The following is a 19,823-nucleotide window of genomic DNA, read 5'->3' as shown; positions in this document are numbered from 1 at the left end:
ATACTCAAATCCTCTTGCTATGAAGGCTAGCATGCCATTAGCTTTCCTCATCGCCTGCTGTACCTGCATGCCAACCCTCAGCGACTGTTCCACCATGACACCCAGGACAATTTGCACTTCCCCTATTCCTAAACCGCCACCATTCAGATAATAATTTTCCTGTGTTTGCCACCAAAGTGGATAACCTCACATTTATCCACACTATATTACATTTGCCAAGTATTTGCCTACTCAGCCAGCTTGTTCAAGTCACCCTGGAGCCTCTTATCATCCTCCTCACAGTACACACTGCCACCGAGCTTGGTGTCGTCTGCAAATTTGGAGATATTGCATTCAATTCCTTTGTCCAAATCATTAATGTATATTGTGAATAGCTGGGGTCCCAACACTGAACTCTGCGGTACCCCACTAGTCACTGCCTGCCACTCTGAAAACGACCCATTTATTCCCACTCTCTGCTTCCTGTCTGCCAACCAGTTCTCTATCCACATCAATACATTACCCCCAATACCATGAGCTTTAATTTTGCTCACTGATCTCTTGTGTGGGACCTTGTCAAAAACCTTTTGAAAGTCCAGATACACAACATCCACTGGTTCATCCTTGTCCACTCTACTGGTCACATCCTCAAAAAGTTCCAGACGATTTGTCAAGCATGATTTCCCTTTAGTGAATCCATGCTGCCTTGGACCGATCCTGTCACCGCTTTAATGAATGACTCCAGCATTTTCCCCAACATTGATGTCAGGCTAACTGGTCTATAATTCCCCATTTTCTCTCCCCCTCCTTTTTTAAAAAGTGGGGTTACATTAACTACCCTCCAATCCACTGGAACTCTTCCAGAGTCTATAGAATGCTGGAAAATGATCACCAATGCATCCACTATTTCCAGGGATACTTCCTTGAGTACTCTGGGATGCAGAGCATCAGGCTTATCAGGTTTTAGTCCCAGCAATTTCCCCAATACAATTTCCTGACTAATAAGGATTTCCTTCAGTTCCTCCTTCATGCTAGACCTTCTGTCCCCTAGTATTTCTGGAAGGTTATTTGTGTCCTCCTTAGTGGAGTATTTGTTCAGCTGGTCTGCTATCTCTTTGTTGCCCCTTATGAATTCACCTGATTCTAACTGTAAGGGAACTACATTTGTCTTCACCAGTCTTTTTCTCTTCACATATCTATAGAAGGTTTTGCAGTCAGTTTTCTGCAAGCCTACTCTTGTATTCTATTTTCTCCTTCTGAATTAAACCCTTTGTCCTCCTCTGCTGGATTTTAACTTTCTCCCAGTCCTCAGGTTTGCTGCTTCTTTGGGCCAATTTATATGTCTCCTCTTTGGCTTTAACACTATATCTCTGATTTCCCTTGTTAGCCATGGGTGAGCCACATTCCCCATATATTCTTATTCCAGACAGGGATGTAGAGTTGTTGAAGTTCATCCATGTGTTCTTTAAATATCTGCCATTGCCTATCCACTGTCAACCGCTTAAGTATCCTTTGCCAGCTTATCCTAGCCAATGCATGTCTCATACCATCAGTTAGCTTTCCTCAAGTTCAGGACCCTAGTTTCAGACTTAACTGTGTCACTCTCCATCTTAATGAAGGATTCTACCCTATTATGGTCACTCTTCCCAAAAGGATCTCATACCACAAGGTTGTTAATTAATCCTGTCTCATTACACAATACCCAGTTTAGGATTGCCTGCTCTCTAGTTGGTTCCTCGACATATCGATTGAGAAAACCATCCCTTATACATTCCAAGAAATTGTCCTCCATTCCTGCCTGCTAGACTGCCTGGATCCACTACAGTTCGCCTATCTCCGCAACGGGTCCACAGCAGACGCCATCTCCCTGGCCCTACACTCAACCCTGGAACATCTAGATAACAAAGATACCTATGTCAGACTCCTATTCACAGATTACACCATTATTTCTATGAGATTCATCTCCATAAGACCATAAGACCATAAGACATAGGAGTAGAATTAGGCCACTCGGCCCATCGAGTCTGCTCTGCCATTCAATCATGGCTGATATTTTTCTCATCCCCATTCTCCTGCCTTTTTCCCATAACCCCTGATCCCCTTATTAATCAAGAACGTATCTATCCCTATCTATCTCTGCCTTAAAGACACTCAATGACTTGGCCTCCACAGCCTTCTGCGGCAAAGAGTTCCACAGATTCACCACTCTCTGGCTGAACAAATTCCTCCTCATCTCTGTTTTAAAGGATCATCCCTTCAGTCTGAGGTTGTGCCCTCTGGTTCTAGTTTTTTCTACTAGTGGAAACATCCTCTCCATGTCCACTCTTTCCAGGCCTCGCAGTATCCTGTAAATTTCAATAAGACCTCCCGTCATCCTTCTAAACTCCAACAAGTACAGACCCAGAGTCCTCAACCGTTCCTCATACGACAAGCTCTTCATTCCAGGGATCATTCTTGTGAACCTCCTCTGGACCCATTCCAACACCAGCACATCCTTCCTTAGATATGGGGCCCAAAACCGCTCACAATATTCCAAATGGGGTCTGACCAGAGCCTTATACAACCTCAGAAGTACATCCATGTACTCTTTGCTGCAGAAAGCTGCGGAGGCCAAGTCATTGAGTGTCTTTAAGGCAGAGATAGATAGGTTCTTAATTAATAAGGGGATCAGGGGTTATGGGGAAAAGGCAGGAGAATGGGGATGAGAAAAATATCAGCTATGTATTCTAGCCCTCTCGAGATGAATGGTAACATTGCATTTGCCTTCCTAACTGCCAAGTGAACCTGCACGTTAACCTTAAGAGAATCCTGAACAAGGACTCCCAAGTCCCTTTGTGCCTCTGATTTCCTAAGCATTTCCCCTTTTAGAAATCATCTACACCTCCATTCCTCCTTCCAAAGTGCATAACCTCACACTTTTCCACATTGTATTCCATCTGCCACTTATTCGCCCACGCTGTCCAAGTCCTTCTGCAGCTCCCCTTCTTCCTCAATACTACCTGTCCCTCTACATATCTTTGTATCATCTACAAACTTAGCAGCAGTGCCTTCAGTTCCTTCTTCCAAACCATTAATGTATATTCTAAAAAGTTGTGGTGCCAGCATTGACCCCTGAGGCACACCACTAGTCACCGGCTGCCATCCTGAAAAAGACCCCTTTATCCCCACTCTCTGCCTTCTGACAGTCAGCTAATCCTCCATCCATGCCAGGATCTTACCCTTAACACCATGGGCTCTTAACTTAATTAACAGTCTCCAATGCGACACCTTTTCGAGGGTCTTCTGGAAATCTAAATAAATCATGTCCACTGGTTCTCCTTTATCTAACTTGTTACCTTTTAAAGAACTCCAACAGATTTGTCAGACATGATCTCCCCTTGACGAAGCTATGCTGACTCAGTCCTATTTTATCAGGCACGTCCAAGTATTCCGCGATCTCATCTTTAATAATGGACTCTAAAATCTTGCTAATGACCGAAGTCAGGCTAACCGGCCTATAATATCCCATCTGTTGCCTCCCTCCCTTCTTAAACAGTGGTGTTACATTAGCTACTTTCCAGTCCTCTGGGACCCTCCCTGCCTCCAGTGATTCTTGAAAGATCACCACCAATGCCTCCACAATTTCCTCAGCTATCTCTTTTAGAACCCTGAGGTGCCAGCCATCCAGTTCAAGTGATTTATCCACCTTCAGACCTTGCAGTTTTCCCAGAACCTTTTCTATAGTGATGGCCACTGCACTCACCTGTGCCCCCTGATTCTCCTGGAGCTCTGGCATCCTATTTCTGGTGTCTTCCACCACGAAGACTGATGCAAAAATAACTATTCAGTTCTTCTGCCATTGCTTTGTTTCCTATTATTACTTCTCCAGCCTCATTTTCCAGTGCTCCAATGGCTACTTACTTTTTATATATTGAAAAAAACTCATCTTCTTTTATATTACTAGCTAGCTTCCTTGTATTTAATCTTCTCCCCCGCAGTCAACCCCCCCACCCCCTTATTGCTTTTTTAGTTGTCCTCTACTCACTTTTAAAGCCTCCCTAATCCTCTGGCTTACCACTAATCCTTGCCACTTTGTATTCTTTTTTCTTTGCTTTTATGCTGTACTTGCCTTTCCTCGTCAGCCATGGATGCCTCATCCTCCCCTTAGCCATGTTTCCTCCTCCTTGGGATGAATTTCTGTTGTGCCTCCCAAATAACCCTCAAAAACTTCTGCCATTGCTGTTCTACTGTCTTCCCTGCTAGGCTCCCTTTCCAATCAATTCTAGCCAGCTCCTCCCTCATGTCTTTGTAGTTACCTTTATTTAATTGTAATACCATTGCATGTAGAACATAGAACAGTACAGCACAGAACAGGCCCTTCGGCCCACGATGTTGTGGCGAGCGTTATCTGAAACCAAGATCAAGCTATCCCACTCCCTATCATCCTGGTATGCTCCTTGTGCCTATCCAATAACCGTTTAAATGTTCCTAAAGTGTCTGACTCCACTATCAGGCAGTCCATTCCACACCCCAACCACTCTCTGCGTAAAGATCCTACCTCTGATATCCTTCCTATATCTCCCACCACGAACCCTATAGTTATGCCCCCTTGTAATAGCTCCATCTGATTCCAGCTTCTCCCTCTCAAACTGCAGGATAAATTCTATCATATTGTGGTCACTGCTCCCTAAGGGTTCCTTCACCTTAAGTTCCCTCATCAATTCTGCTTCATTACACATCATCAAATCCAGAATTGGCTGTTCCCTAGTAGGCTCTGTCACAAGCTGCTCCAAAGAAACATCTCTTAGACATTCCACAAATTCCTTTTCTCTGGATCCACTACCTACCTGATTTTCCTAGTCCGCCTGCAGATTGAAGTCCCCCATGATTATTGTAACATTGCCTTTTCTATCTCATGATTTATTTTCTGCCCCACATCCTGCCTATTGCTAGGGGGCTTGTACATAACTCACATCAGGGTCTTTTAACCTTTGCGATTCCTCAACTCTGCCCACAGAGATTCTATGCCTTCTGATCCTATATCGCCTCTTGCCATCGATTTAACTTGCCCCCTTTGCCTATCTGCCTGTCTTTTCAATAGGACACATATCCTTGGATATTTAGATCCCAGCCCTGATCCCCTTGCAGCCACGTCTCTGTGATGCCCACAACATCGTACCGGCCAATTTCAATGTGTGCAACAAGCTCATTTACCACTCCAAAATTTGTGGCTTGCAGTTCAGCTCCTCCCTCTGCAACTTGATCCTAGATTTCCTAACCCACAGAACGTAGTCAACAAGAAAAGGTAACAACACCTCCATGATCATCCTCAACGCCGGTGCTCAGCAAGGCTGTGTCCTCAGCCCCTTACTATACTCCTTATACACCTTTGACTGTGTGGCCAAATTCCCCTCCAACTCGATTTTCAAGTTTGCTGATGACACCACCTTATGGGTCGGATCTCAAACAATGACGAGACACAGTACGGGAAAGAGACAGAGAATCTGGTGAACTGGTGCGACGACAATAATTTCTCTCCTCAGTGTCAACAAAATGAAGGAAATAGTCATCAATTTCAGGAAGAGTAGTGGAGGGCATGCCCCTGTCTACATCAGTGGGGATGAAGTAGAAATGGTCGAGAGCTTCAAGTTTTTAGGTGTCCAGATCACCAACAACCTGCCCTGGTCCATGCGGACACTATAGTTAAGAAAGTCCACCAACGCCTCTACTTTCTCAGGAGACTAAGGAAATTTGGCATGTCGGCTACATCTCTCACCAACTTCTACCGATGCAGCATAGAAAGCATTCTTTCTGGTTGTATCACAGCTTGGTATGGCTCCTGCTCTGTCCAAGACCGCAAGAAACTACAAAGGGCTGTGAATGTAGCCCAATCCATCACTCAAACCAGCCTCCCATCCATTGACTCTGTCTACACTTCCCGCTGCCTCGGCAAAGCAACCAGCATAACCAAGGACCCCATGCATCCCGGGCATTCTCTCTTCCACCTTCTTGCGTCGGGATAGACACAAGAGTCTGAGATCACATACCAACCGACTCAAGAACAGCTTCTTCCTTGCGGCTGTCAGACTTTTGAATGGTCCAATCATATATTAAGCTGATCTTTCTCTATCAGTAACTGCAACACTACATTCTGATCCCTCTCCTTTCCTGCTCCCCTATGTATTCTATGAACGGTATGCTTTCTTTGTATCGTGTGCAAGAAACAATACTTTTCACTGTATACTGATACATGTGACAATAATAAATCAAATCAAAAATCATATCAAAAAAGTAGCCAATAAGAATGGATAACTGAGAGCTGCCAATAGGAACTGAGAGCAGACCACAGGCTCGTGGTCTCCGGAAGGGGCGGGGATTTCGACTGCAGCGCGGCGCAAGCGCAGTGTCAGCAGCAGCGCGGCGCAGGAGCAGTGGCAGTGTCAGCAGCAGCGCGGCGCAGGCGCAGTAGCAGTGTCAGCAGCAGCGCGGCGCAGGCGCAGTAGCAGTGTCAGCAGCAGCGCGGCGCAGGCGCAGTGGCAGTGTCAGCAGTAGTGCGGCGCAGGCGCAGTAGCAGTGTCAGTATCAGCTGCAGCGCGGCGCAGGCGCAGTGGCAGTGTCAGCAGCAGCGCGGCGCAGGCGCAGTAGCAGTAACGGTATCACCATCTGCCGCAGCGCGGCGCAGTATCAGCAGCAGCAGAGCGCGATGCCGGTGGAACTGAGCGGGTGGTCCGGGGCTCTGGCTCTCGCTGAGGTGGAGGAGAAGCCGGCGCAGCCCCTCCATGTCAGCTATGGCGCGGTGGAGATAGACGAGCTGGGCAAGGTGCTGACCCCCACCGAGGTACAGAGTGAAGATTGAGCGTGTGATGAAGAGCTGAGTGGGAACGAAGTTATGAAGCTTCTGGAAATGGGGGTGGGGTCAGTCCCTCTCACACCGGGGCTGCTGAGTGCAACATAAATACTGGAAAACAATCCTTATCTCTGACTGGCTGCCGTTATGTTGCTGCGCCTTCTGGATAATTCCCCCTCTCTCTGCAAACTTCACACTTACTGATTCCATATTAACAAACCCCCTCGGGAAATGTAATACTTGAGAAAGAATGGCCTTTACCTAGTCTTTTCTTGACCTTGGCTGATGTCCAGTTCTGCCTACGTTTAGAAACATGCTGCTTGTGGGATGAATTGATATCTTTTATGATGAAAGCTGGGGGGGGGACACAATTCCTCTGGACATTTTCTCCATCCCACTTTAACTTTAGAGTGAATTAGTCTGCAGCCTTTCTGTTAAATACCATGGCACCAGCACAGTCTGACTGAACTGGTTTAGTGCTGACCAAATGTCATCCTCAGGTCCTCCCACAAGATCAGGGTAATTGCAGTTTTGTTCCCCCACGCTTTCACCCATCCACACAGGGCATTCCACCATTTCAGGGGATTTTACTTTTCACAATACTGTCTGTACATCCACCCCATGTGTTGGTCCACTCCTTTGTGTGGGGCTCAAATGTTTTCCTTCAACTTGGCTTGAGCCCGAGTTCTGTCCTCGCAGTTAAATTGAATGCAATTTACTTGCCCGTACTCCTGACTATCTCGGAGATCTGTGTGACTTGCCGCCTTTCAAGGCTGGCCTTAAAAGCATTTTCGAGTTACTGCGAACTGGACAAAGCGCCAGAGATTTTGTTGACACACTTCTGTGCAGACAGACATGGCTGCGGGCAATGAACATTTTTACTGAACACAGCAGTGCAGAAGGCAGGTTTTACTAGGTTTGGTTGGTTTGTTCATTTGAACGTATTGCCTGTTTTTAATTCTTAAGTATTTTGTAATGCAAATAGGTTTTATTAAAAAAAAACATTAAATTTGTACTTGCAGGTGCAGAATCGCCCTGTCAGCATTAATTGGCCTGGATGTGATCCAGACAAGCTTTATACCCTGATTCTAACTGATCCAGATGCTCCAAGTAGGAAGACACCAAAGTTTAGGTGGGTATTGAAAAGACTATTCTTGCCTATAATGAAAGGGCTGGGGGTGGAATGTTTTCACAATCCACTTCGTAACTGACAATGAAAAGAAAATTCACTACTTGTGTATGTTAAATTCCCAAAGATGTCAGATTTGAAAATGTAATTTTTGCTTGGAGATTGAATTAAGGATACATTCCAGCAGGTAGATGTTATTGTTTGGGCACAGTAGAGAATCCATATTCCGCTCGAACAATGTGCTTTAACTTTCACCTCAAAGATAAATCCTAATATGGACTACTGCTTGCTTCACCCAGCTCATCCTTCCATTAAAACATACAATCCATTGACTGCCATCCCTGTTGCAGTATCTAATTTGGATGTGAATGATTTGGGTTTCAATCTCCACTATTCGACCTGTATGTAACTGTACTTCCTGACATCAGTCCTGAACTTAATTTTAACCAAAACAGAAAATGCTGGAAAATCTCTCAGTAGGTCTGAGAGCATCAGTGAGAGAGAACAGAACCAACATTTTGAGCCCTTTGTAAGAGACTCAAAATGTTGGCTCTATAGTCTCTTCACGAATGCTGTCAAGACCTGCTGAGATTTTCCAGCATTTTCTGTTTGTTTTGGATTCCAGCACCCGCTGTATTTTGCTTTTAACTACTTTATTCTTAACCCCGCTTTGTCGTATAGTTGAAAGTACCAGGGTTAACCTTTTCGATACCTTTTGGTACCTTGTGTACCTCCATATTTATCTTGGTTGAATTTTTTTCCATTTGTCGTATTAACTGTACCTGAAATTCCTCAAATGAGTTGTTGAATTTTACTTTGTGTTTCCACTTTTGTGAAAACAGGAGTGAGTTTGTAAAATGTATGTGTTGTTACAGTTTCAATTTTGCCCTGAGTGCAGAATTTTCTGCTAAGGAATTGAAATCTTACTGGATCTGTGCAACAAAATGTATTATTTAATATTATTAGATGGTGGGAATGGGAGAGAAATGGGTTGTGGTCTGGAATGGCTTTCAAGCATATTCTGGCTCTTTATTAAAATAACTGAGCCAGTGCTTTAATGTAACATTGTATTTACCTAGTTTAATATCAATCACTTTACGGTGAGGTGCAGCCTATGTAAATACAATGTTACAGTTTTTAGACTTACTTAATAATGTCCATTAATGGCCTTCCCCATAGGGAGGGGATGTTGGGTCACCCAAATAACAGGGAGCATATAGGGGATGGAAGATCACCAATGCTATCAAAAATACATATCAACTTTTGATGAACATCAAATCTTAAACGTGCATCCTTGTTTCGCATGAACCTTTTTATAACCAAGAACAAATCATGAGCCAACTGGTCTTCCCAGCAGGGTTGGAGCTTTGCTGCTTATCTTGGATGTTCTTAGATTCTGTACATATTTAAACTTTTGATATATTAGATTTTAAAATATTGCAGCATTATATTAGATATGTTTTCAATTTTTCTCATTGTTAAGGGGAAGACAAAAAGAAAACTTAACCTTCAATTTGTTGTAGATTTGTGGTGTTATTGCTATTCTAGGTGGTTATGAATTTGCTGACCCAAGGACTTGTTGCTGCAATCATTATAAATTGTTATTTAGCATGCAAAGAATTTAATGCTTACGAGTACTGGAGTCAACTCCAAATCAATTTGAAATGGTTGCAACTCTCATTTCCCACACCCCCTTCCCCCAGTAGAAAGTTTGAGATGTACATCTCATGTAAGTGCATTAGAAGCAGTTCAGAGGTTTATCAGACTAATACATGGAATGGGTGGGTTGTCTTGAGGAAAGGTTTGACATGCTGGGCTTGTATTCACTGGAGTTTAGAAGAGTAAGAGACAACTTGATTGAAATATATAAGATCCTGAGGGGTCTTGATTGGGTGGATGTGGAAAGGGTGTTTCCTCTTGTGGAAGAATCTAGAGTGAATTTATATATTTATATAAATGATCTGGAAGAAGGTGTAACTGGGGTGATCAGTAAGTTTGCGGACGACACAAAATTGGCAGGACTTGCAGATAGTGAGGAGCATTGTCAGAAGCTACAGAAGGATATAGATAGGCTGGAAATTTGGGCAATGAAATGACAGATGGAGTTCAATCCTGATAAATGCGAAGTGATGCATTTTGGTAGAAATAATGTAGGGAGGAGCTATACGATAAATGGCAGAACCATAAAGGGTGTAGATACGCAGAGGGACCTGGGTGTGCAAGTCCACAGATCCTTGAAGGTGACGTCACAGGTGGTGAAGAAGGCATATGGCATGCTTGCCTTTATAGGACGGGGCATAGAGTATAAAAGTTGGGGTCTGATGTTGCAGATGTATAGAACATTGGTTCGGCCGCATTTGGAATACTGCGTCCAGTTCTGGTCGCCACACTACCAGAAGGACGTGGAGGCTTTGGAGAGAGTACAGAGGAGGTTTACCAGGATGTTGCCTGGTATGGAGGGGCTTAGTTATGAGGAGAGATTGGGTAAACTGGGGTTGTTCTCCCTGGAAAGACGGAGGATGAGGGGAGACTTAATAGAGGTGTATAAAATTATGAAAGGCATAGATAGGGTGAACGGTGGGAAGCTTTTCCCCAGGTCGGTGGTGACGTTCACGAGGGGTCATAGGTTCAAGGTGAAGGGGGGGAGGTTTAACACAGATATCAGAAGGACATATTTTACACAGAGGGTGGTGGGGGCCTGGAATGCGCTGCCAGGCAAGGTGGTGGAGGCGGACACACTGGGAACGTTTAAGACTTATCTAGACAGCCATATGAACGGAGTGATACAAAAGAATGGTCTAGTTTGGACCAGGGGGCGGCGCGGGCTTGGAGGGCCGAAGGGCCTGTTCCTGTGCTGTATTGTTCTTTGTTCTGTTCTTTGAAGAGGTCACTGTTTAAAAATAAGGGGTTGCCTATTTTATGAGGTGAAATGTTTTCTCTGAGTCGTGAGTCTTTGGAACTCTTCCCTTAAAAGTGGCGTGATAGGTTATCAGGGGTAGGTGGGAAGCAGATTTGAGGTTACGATCAGATCAGCCATGATCTTATTGAATGGTGGAGCAGGCTTGAGAGGATGAGTGCCCTACTCCTCCTCATTCTTAGGAACATTGTAATCTATCAACATGTACATAAGACTTTACTCTTGTATTTAATTAATTATCTATAATAAATTTCTTATAATGGAGTGGGGTTTTTATTTCAGTTATATAATTACTTTTCTCAAGCTTTTTGCTGCACAGTTAATTTTTATAAACTGCAGGTTGCATGTTGTAAGGCTTTCAAATATAAGGAAAACAAAAGCGCAAATGCTTACTAGAAACACATTGTACAAACTGTTAACTTTCTACAGTGTTCGGTCGAAGTAGATTTAAGTGATTTAATTGTCTCTTGTGCAGAAACGTGAAAGGCTGCTTCCATATTTCCATCGGGGAACTCTGCACAATGGTTATAGATCTTGAATTGAATAATTTATTGAAAATGTGTTCTTCATTGCTGCTACAAAACTGCATTTGATTTACATCAACTCCAACATCACACCTAGTGTTTGAAGAATGGAATCATTTTAGGAACACCTGATTGCATGACCCTGTTCACCTTCAGCCCACTAACTGTCCAAGTCTCTGAACCGTACCATTGAAAGTTACATTTATAGTTTTTAAACTCTGCTTCGATTTTAAATATTTCTTGTTTTAGTAAATTGCCAAAATTCTCTGTGGCATATTGTCCAATCATTAATCTTGTTCTTTGTTTATTAGGGAATGGCACCACTTCATTGTAATCAACATGAAGGGAAATAAAATTGATAGCGGAGAGATTCAGTCTGACTATGTTGGCTCAGGTCCTCCTAAAGGAACTGGTGAGTCTATAATTTAGCAATATAAATGAGATATGATTAATAATCCACATTAATTTTAGTTATGATCCTTCTGAGTTTTTGTGGCATATTTCAATCAAATGATTCTCAAACATTTCAGATATGTTTTCAATGCATCCTGGACACTGTTTCAAAAAAACACTGTGATTTAAGTAAACACACACATGGTATTTGAAAACGAGTGGAGCAGTATTGGCACATTGCATTTTTCATCTTTGGAACTTTGATTCAAAGCCAGCTCTGATTAATGGGCAAAGTTCATTCTATCTCTGACTGCTTTATCTGACTAGAGAGTAAAGTGATAACTTACAACAACTTTAACATGAAACTTTACAGGAGCATTATAAAGCTAACTACATAAGGTCAGATGTGCTGGTTAGGTACATTGGCTATGCTAAATTCTCCCTCCATGTACCCAAACAGGCGCCGGAGTGTGGCGACTAGGGGATTTTAACAGTAACCTCATTGCAGTGTTAATGTAAGCCTACTTGTGACACTAATAAAACTTTAATGATCAGAAAGGTAGATTTTAAGGTGATCTTCAAGGATGAAATTGAGGTGTAGGGAAGGAATTAGTTTAGTGAGCAGTTAAAGTGGGGCATGCTCTAAGGTCACAGCAAGAGGAGCACAGATATCAGAGAGGCTTATGGGGCTGCAGGAGATTACACAAATAGGGAGGGGAGATGGGATGGAGGGAATTGAAAACAAGGTTGGGAATTTTAAAATCAAGGCATTGACCAGGAGCTAAAGTGGGTCAGCGAGGGGTGAAAGGGATTAAGCTGGGTTTGTTGGCATCAAACATGAAGTTCTGGGAAATATGAGAATTCATTTTGGGAGGTGACAACATGTTTAAGGACTTTGGAGAGGAATGGGAAGTGAGAGATAGAACAGTAGCTTGCAAGGATCATGGAGCTAAAGTTTGTTTTTTAGGAGAGGGGGTGATGATGGCAGATTTAAAGGAGAGAGGGACAACACCTGAAGAGAGAAAAATGTTTACAACATTGGTTAACAATGGGACCAAGTGGTTGGGTGATCTGCATTTTCGTGGGAATAGGATTGAGGAAACAAGGGGATGGGTCTCAAGGTCACAATGAGCTCAGAGGGCATGAGGAGGGAAAGGAAAGAAACTGGAGAAAGATGCAAATTCAGGGCTAGAACAGGGGGAAGCATTCGAGAAAGTTTGACCTGGTGCGAGGGAGAGATGTGGCAGAGGCAGCTGATCAGATCGTCTTGATTTCCGTGACAAAAGAAATCAATGAGCTCCTTGCACTTATTGTCAGTGGCGAGAGACAGAGTTGAGGTGGTTTGCAATAGAGAAGAAAAGCTGGAGTTATTTTTATATTTCAGTTTGTATTTCTGGGTAATCCTGGAATAGTAAACTGTTTGAGCAGATGCAGTCATGATGTGGGGATGCCGGCGTTGGACTGGGGTAAACACAGTAAGAAGTTTAACAACACCAGGTTAAAGTCCAACAGGTTTATTTGGTAGCAAAAGCCACACAAGCTTTCGGAGTCCCAAGCCTCTTCTTCAGGTGAGTGGGAGTTCTGTTCACAAACAGGGCATATAAAGACACAGACTCAATTTACATGAATAATGGTTGGAATGCGAATACTTACAGCTAATCAAGTCTTTATTAGAGACTTTATATGCCCCGTTTGTGAACAGAACTCCCACTCACCTGAAGAAGGGGCTTGGGGCTCCAAAAGCTTGTGTGGCTGTTGCTACCAAATAAACCTGTTGGACTTTAACCTGGTGTTGTTAAACTTCTTACTGAGCAGATGCAAGCAGGACCCGATAGTATTTTCTGTGGACCAGCCGGATCTGGTTACTGGATGATATTATCGATGCTTTCAATAAGTATAAACAATTACACAGAATCAAGGAAATGGACTGAATGCTAATAAACAATTCCATGATTTTTGTCTCAATTCATAGTTCCATTGTCTAAATTTGTGTAGGTTGATTTTATAGGGGTTATCCTGTATAGGGAGCAGAGTTACCCCTTGTACATTAAACTCTCACTTTTGAATGTACACATTTAACTCCTTGCTTGAAGTTGCTGTAATACTTTTTGTGAAAATAACATTGTTAGGGCCAAATTTTGCTGTCAGCATAACAGTTGACGTTATATGTTTTGTTTTAAAGTCCATTGTGATCAGAAAATTTTATTCTAAACTGTAGTATTCTAGTATCCACGCAGTCACTGGCAGCAGCTGGCATCAGGAACTCTATCAGTTTACCTGTTTGCTATCTCTAGCCTGGACTTTGGAATTCAGATCTGGCTCTATTTCTCGGAGTGCTACAACGTATTTACCTCCAATGAAAATTGTGACATCTTAATCAGTGCTTGGTCCTCTGCTCTTTGTGATTTTTATTAATGACTTAGAGGAGGGGGCTGAAGGGTGGATCAGTAAATTTGCTGATGACACCAAGATTGGTGGAGGAGTGGATGAGGTGGAGGGCTGTTGTAGGCTGCAAAGAGACATAGATAGGATGCAAAGCTGGGCTGAAAAATGGCAAATGGAGTTGAACCCTGATAAATGTGAGGTGATTCATTTTGGTAGGACTAATTTAAATGTGGATTACAGGGTCAAAGGTAGGGTTCTGAAGACTGTGGAGGAACAGAGAGATCTTGGGGTCCATATCCACAGATCTCTAAAGGTTGCCACTCAAGTGGATAGAGTTGTGAAGAAGGCCTATAGTGTGTTAGCTTTTATTAACAGGGGGTTGGAGTTTAAGAGCCGTGGGGTTATGCTGCAACTGTACGGGACCTTGGTGAGACCACATTTGGAATATTGTGTGCAGTTCTGGTCACCTCACTATAAGAAGGATGTGGAAGCGCTGGAAAGAGTGCAGAGGAGATCTACCAGGATGCTGCCTGGTTTGGAGGGTAGGTCTTATGAGGAAAGGTTGAGGGAGCCAGGGCTGTTCTCTCTGGAGCGGAGGAGGCTGAGGGGAGACTTAATAGAGGTTTATAAAATGATGAAGGGGATAGATAGAGTGAACGTTCAAAGACTATTTCCTCGGGTGGATGGAGCTATTACAAGGGGGCATAACTATAGGGTTCATGGTGGGAGATATAGGAAGGATATCAGAGGTAGGATCTTTACGCAGAGAGTGGTTGGGGTGTGGAACGGACTGCCTGCAGTGATAGTGGAGTCAGACACTTTAGGAACATTTAAGCGGTTATTGGATAGGCACATGGAGCACACCAGGATGATAGGGAGTGGGATAGCTTGATCTTGGTTTCAGATAAAGCTCGGCACAACATCGTGGGCCGAAGGGCCTGTTCTGTGCTGTACTGTTCTATGTTCTATTAACTGGTGTTCCCAGTTTGGATAAATCAAATAATTAAACTAAATCAAAAACTGAGGGACAAATTAAAGAGGCAGCCCCTAAATTGATACTGTCTGAAATAAAATGCAAGTCACAAATGAAATTTAAAATATGATTAAGAGGGTCGATAAGGTCCCTGTGATGCCCACCAGGCACGGAAGGCCTCGATGGTGCCAGTAGACACCGTGTGCTCTCTCTGTAGGGACACTGAGTGATGAATTGAGCCACGGTAAAGGGGTGGACAGTCAGGATCTCCACTGGTATTGAAGTCTATCACACTTGTTCTCTGCTGATATGTCCATTTTGGATTTAGAAATAGAGTTATTGGAAACAGCTGGAGTCCAGCAGTTAGTACTGAATCAATAATGGTTATACCTGCTGCTGAAAGTGCCTCCCGTGTGCCACCCTCTGTAAACTTCTGCTCATCCAAATCTCTGCTGCCCTAATCCTTTTCTGCACCAATTCCTCCTTGCCTATCACACTGTTCTGGCTGATCTACATCGGCTCCCTATCTCCCAATGCCTCCAATTTAAAATTCCCATTTGTACTTTTAAATCTGTTCATTGCCTCACCCTCCTTTATTGCCTCCAGCCTATACCCTACACAACTCAAAAAAAACTTATTTCCTCTGAATCTGGGCTCTTGTGCTTTCCTCTCCTTTCGTCTGATCATTGGAGGTTATGTTTTTAGTTGTTTCTAAACTATGCTCTGGAATTCCCTTCTCCACCCGAGCTTTTTGTCACTCCTAATAACTCCTCCTTTGACCCAGTGTTCTGTTTTTCCTTTTGCTCTGAGATCTTTTTCTCAATATTAAAGCTGTTACTTGTTTGCAAATTGTCCTGATCAGCGTGATCTAGTTTGAGAATGGTGGAACAGGCTCGAGGGCTGAATGGCCTAACCCATTCTGAATGGGGGGGGGCACCCCAATATTGGGCCGAATGGCCTCCTTCTGCACTGTAGGGTTTCTATGACTTTCTATGACTTTCTATTGCGCTGGGGAATCCCTCTAGGAGGTTCCAACTTAGGGGTTTACCCAGCAATCACCCAGAAGTGCTAACTTCCTCTGGACAATTGTGCTGGGCTGGGAACCATCTGACAGAAGTGATTTAAATGGTTCTGCCAGTTTTACCCTGATGGTTACTCTGAAAGAGTTAGAAGGGAAAAAGAAGCTTCTAACTCCATATAAACAGCCAGACCCAGCCATGCATGGATCACTCCGTGTACACACGACCTCCCCCCTCCTGGTAAACCACTTGCTTCCCTTTGAAACTTACCTGCTCCCTTTAAACATCCCCTTTAGGGCAGCTACTCTTGTAAAAAAGGGAGTGTGACTTACCTCTCTGCATCCTGGTGGTTACTCTATGCTAATGCTGCTGGGGTGCGCTTCGCTGCTCTGGTCTCACCCAGCCTGAGTGAGGAAGGTTGGGTAAGAAGGGCTGTGCATTCACAATGAGGGTAAGTTTATTCAGAGTACCACTCTGAGGAAGTTATGGGCTGTTAATTCTGGCATTTAGCAAACCAAGCGTGGGCATTGACTGTTCACTTGATCCTGATAGATTGTAGCAGTAATTTCTAGGATTGTAGGCCAGCTGAAGCATTCTTTTTGTGTTGAACTATGTTTTGTGGAATATGCATTAGGTACAAATAACCATTTATGACTCTCAATTGCAGCTGCAAGAACCAACATAATTAATTACTTTTTGTTCGTTCATGACATGTGGGCATTGTATGCAAAGCCAGCATTGATTGCCCATCCCTAATTGCTTTTGATAAGGTGGTGGTAAAATGTCCTCTCAACACCTTACTCACTGGTATGGCTATTTCAGAGAACAGTTAAAAGGGAACCATGTTGCTGTAAATACATGCCACCCTGGGTGAAAGGTGGCAGATTTTCTTCCCTATAAGACATTACAAAGAACAAAGAAAATTACAGCACAGGAACATGCCCTTCAGCCCTCCAAGCCTGCACCGATCATGCTGCCCGACTGAACTAAAACTCCCTACCCTTCCAGGGACCATATCCCTCTATTCCCTTCCTATTCATGTATTTGTCCAGACGTCCCTTAAAACTCACTATCGTATCTGCTTCCACTACCTCCTCCAGGCACCCACCACCCCCTGTGTAAAAAAAAACTTACTAGTGAGCCAGATTTTTGCAACAGTCTGGTAGTTGCAGGGTCACCAATACTGATGCTTCATTTTATTCCAGATTGTGAAATTCCCTGTTGCTGTGGTGGGATTTGAGATTGTGTTTCTGGAATACTAATACAGTAACAAAACCACTATGCTACCATGCCTGAAGTCTTTATTCTAGAACAACATTTTACCACAAACTGGAGAATAGTTTGGACAATTCTGAAATATAAAAGCTTTTTCTTATATTTCACCAAATATGGCTCCCTATTGATTAGGCCCAGTAATTTACTGTGGGTGAATAATTAAGTGGCAAAGTGATCTTCTTTCTCTTTTTAAGTGAGTTATTTATAAACTTCAGGTGGTATTTAAGGTCAGTAAAGCTTTACGTTTCTGTAATTGTCAACATTTGCTGCCGTGAGTAAAACATTTTTTGTATGGGTTTACTATTTCTGCAAACCTGTTACTCTTTAAATCCTAAAGTTTACTAGCATTTTTCTCGGAATTGCTAAAGACTATTTTGTGAATGTCTCTACCCTAATTCTGTAAACTAATAATGTTTTAGCCTGGGTTGTATTTGCCTTAGAGCAATATCTATTTACAGAAAATATGTAGTGGGCTGGAGATTTTTCAGGTTTAAAGTTTAGTAGCAGAATTTAGTGCAGATTTCTTTACAGTGGCTCCTGTTCTGTCATTATGGAGGCATTAATGGTAATTGGACAGTCCTGAAAGTTCACTGTTGCATACTTTGAATTTTGATTACATTGCCTCTTTTTGCATGCTTTTCTGTCCTGCTGCATTGATGTGCGAAATGGTGGCTCAAGGTTCATGACTCTGGCAAACAGATCTGTAGACCACAAGGACATCCAGAATGCCAAAAGTTAATTATTTGAGGATGGACAACAACTGCTGGCCTTGTCAGTGATGCTTACATCTCCAGAAATATTTTAATGTCTAGCAGTCCATTTGGTTCTCCATTTAAATGCCACTATGTTAGTGGGTATTGTGTTTTCAATGAAATGTTTTACTGCACCAGCTGTTTCTAGTTTGAGGAAGCTTTAAACACAGGCCATTCAGCTCTTTGAGCCTGCTCTGCCATTCAATATGATCATGACTATTCCACTATCTCAATGCCATATTTCTTAGTTTCTCCGGTTGAACCAATCTCTCCTCATAGGACAGTCCCGCCAACCATGGTATCAGCCTAGTGAACTTCTGCTGCCCTCCCCCTAGGGCAAGTAAATCCTTTGAGGTAGGGAGACCAAAACTGAATGCAATGTTCAAGGTATAGTCTCACCAAAGTCACAGCTTCACTAACAAAAGTGTAGCATTTTTAGGAAGGCACGTCAATCAGTCCAATGGTAAAAGATGTTGGCTGGGTAGATGTAGGAGCCTTGGGCTGACATAAACCATTGCAACACAGGTAGGAACAGAAAAGCATTCCATGATGATTCAGTGAAACTTTGTGGATGGTGTTAATTATGTTGCCACTTTCTCCATGTTGCTTTATTTTAATAAACTGTTTATTACAGGCCTTCACCGCTATGTCTGGCTGGTCTATGAACAATCTAAGCCACTGAAATGTGATGAACAGCAGTTGACCAACCGTTCAGGTGATAAGCGTGGGACATTCAAAACTGCAACATTCCGTAAGAAGTACAACTTGGGTGCACCAGTTGCAGGGACATGCTACCAGGCTGAATGGGATACCTACGTTCCCAAACTCTATGAACAGTTAGCAGGAAAGTAATAAGGTGTAAAATCCTAACTATGATTTGTCTTTGAAGTGTGCATGTCATAGCAACACTTTCAGGCTCTGCTCAGCCATCAAACTAATGTCAATGATGCATAGTGACTTTTGTTTCCATAAATAAATATTAGTTTCAAATGTTGAGTTTGTATTTTCCTTTACTTATCAGGTGCAAAGTATAGGTGGCAGGTTGATTTTAAACTTGCAATAAATTATCCAAGTCATGAAAAATATGGTAATCATTCGTTATTTCTGTTGCATTTAGTCAAAAAGTGAGAAGATACTTGTAATTACAAATGACAATTTTTTGTTTTGAAGGATTTACCTGTCTGAAAGTTATATTCATACTAACCATTTTTGATCCAGTAGTAGAATAAAGCCTGTACAATGTATGCTATTTTAATTTCTAAATGTTCTAGAGATTACTACTAAAGGCAGTTAATTACTACTAATTACTACTAATTAGCAGCCTTTAAATGTCTAGATCTGGAGTTCCCAGAAACTTTCACCAGTACACTTCATCTGAAATTGATCAAGAAGGAATAAAGGATTTTGGAATTTTTAAGCACAATTTACATCCAACACAAATTAAATTTCCAAGATCGTAAAACACTGAAAGCTGGTTTCAGCCATTAAACTAGCAAAGTCCCTCGATTGAAATAGGGGAAACTTTATATCAATTGTGCCTATGTAAGTAAACTCTTCAAAATTAAACTTTATGGTACAGAAGCGGTAAGTTTGATATTTAATTGTTAGAGCTGACTAATGTAGAGCTGTTAGTTTGGAATCCACCAGAGAA

At 42.7% G+C, this 19,823-nt stretch overlaps 1 protein-coding gene across 1 annotated transcript; it reads left to right on the top strand.

The window, feature by feature from the left end:
• Positions 1-6,574: 6,574 nt before the first annotated feature.
• Positions 6,575-19,166, top strand: pebp1 (phosphatidylethanolamine binding protein 1). The gene is made up of 4 exons (XM_078226991.1): positions 6,575-6,796; positions 7,828-7,937; positions 11,687-11,787; positions 18,807-19,166. The coding sequence occupies exons 1-4, from the start codon at positions 6,662-6,664 to the stop codon at positions 19,022-19,024; spliced, it is 564 nt and encodes a 187-aa protein (XP_078083117.1). The 5' UTR covers positions 6,575-6,661; the 3' UTR covers positions 19,025-19,166.
• Positions 19,167-19,823: the final 657 nt, after the last annotated feature.

Source organism: Mustelus asterias, chromosome 13, assembly GCF_964213995.1.
Source record: "Mustelus asterias chromosome 13, sMusAst1.hap1.1, whole genome shotgun sequence".
NCBI lineage: Eukaryota > Metazoa > Chordata > Chondrichthyes > Carcharhiniformes > Triakidae > Mustelus > Mustelus asterias.
Note: the sequence above shows the minus strand (reverse complement) of the source record. Positions and strands in the feature narration are given on the sequence as shown.

Bases quoted from the DNA above. Each gene is read 5' to 3' on its own strand.
- pebp1 (XM_078226991.1), top strand. From the start codon at position 6,662: ATGCCGGTGGAACTGAGCGGGTGGTCCGGGGCTCTGGCTCTCGCTGAG. The intron at 7,938-11,686 runs GTGGGTATTGAA...TTTGTTTATTAG, and splicing joins AGGAAGACACCAAAGTTTAG to GGAATGGCACCACTTCATTG. The intron at 11,788-18,806 runs GTGAGTCTATAA...TGTTTATTACAG, and splicing joins AGGTCCTCCTAAAGGAACTG to GCCTTCACCGCTATGTCTGG.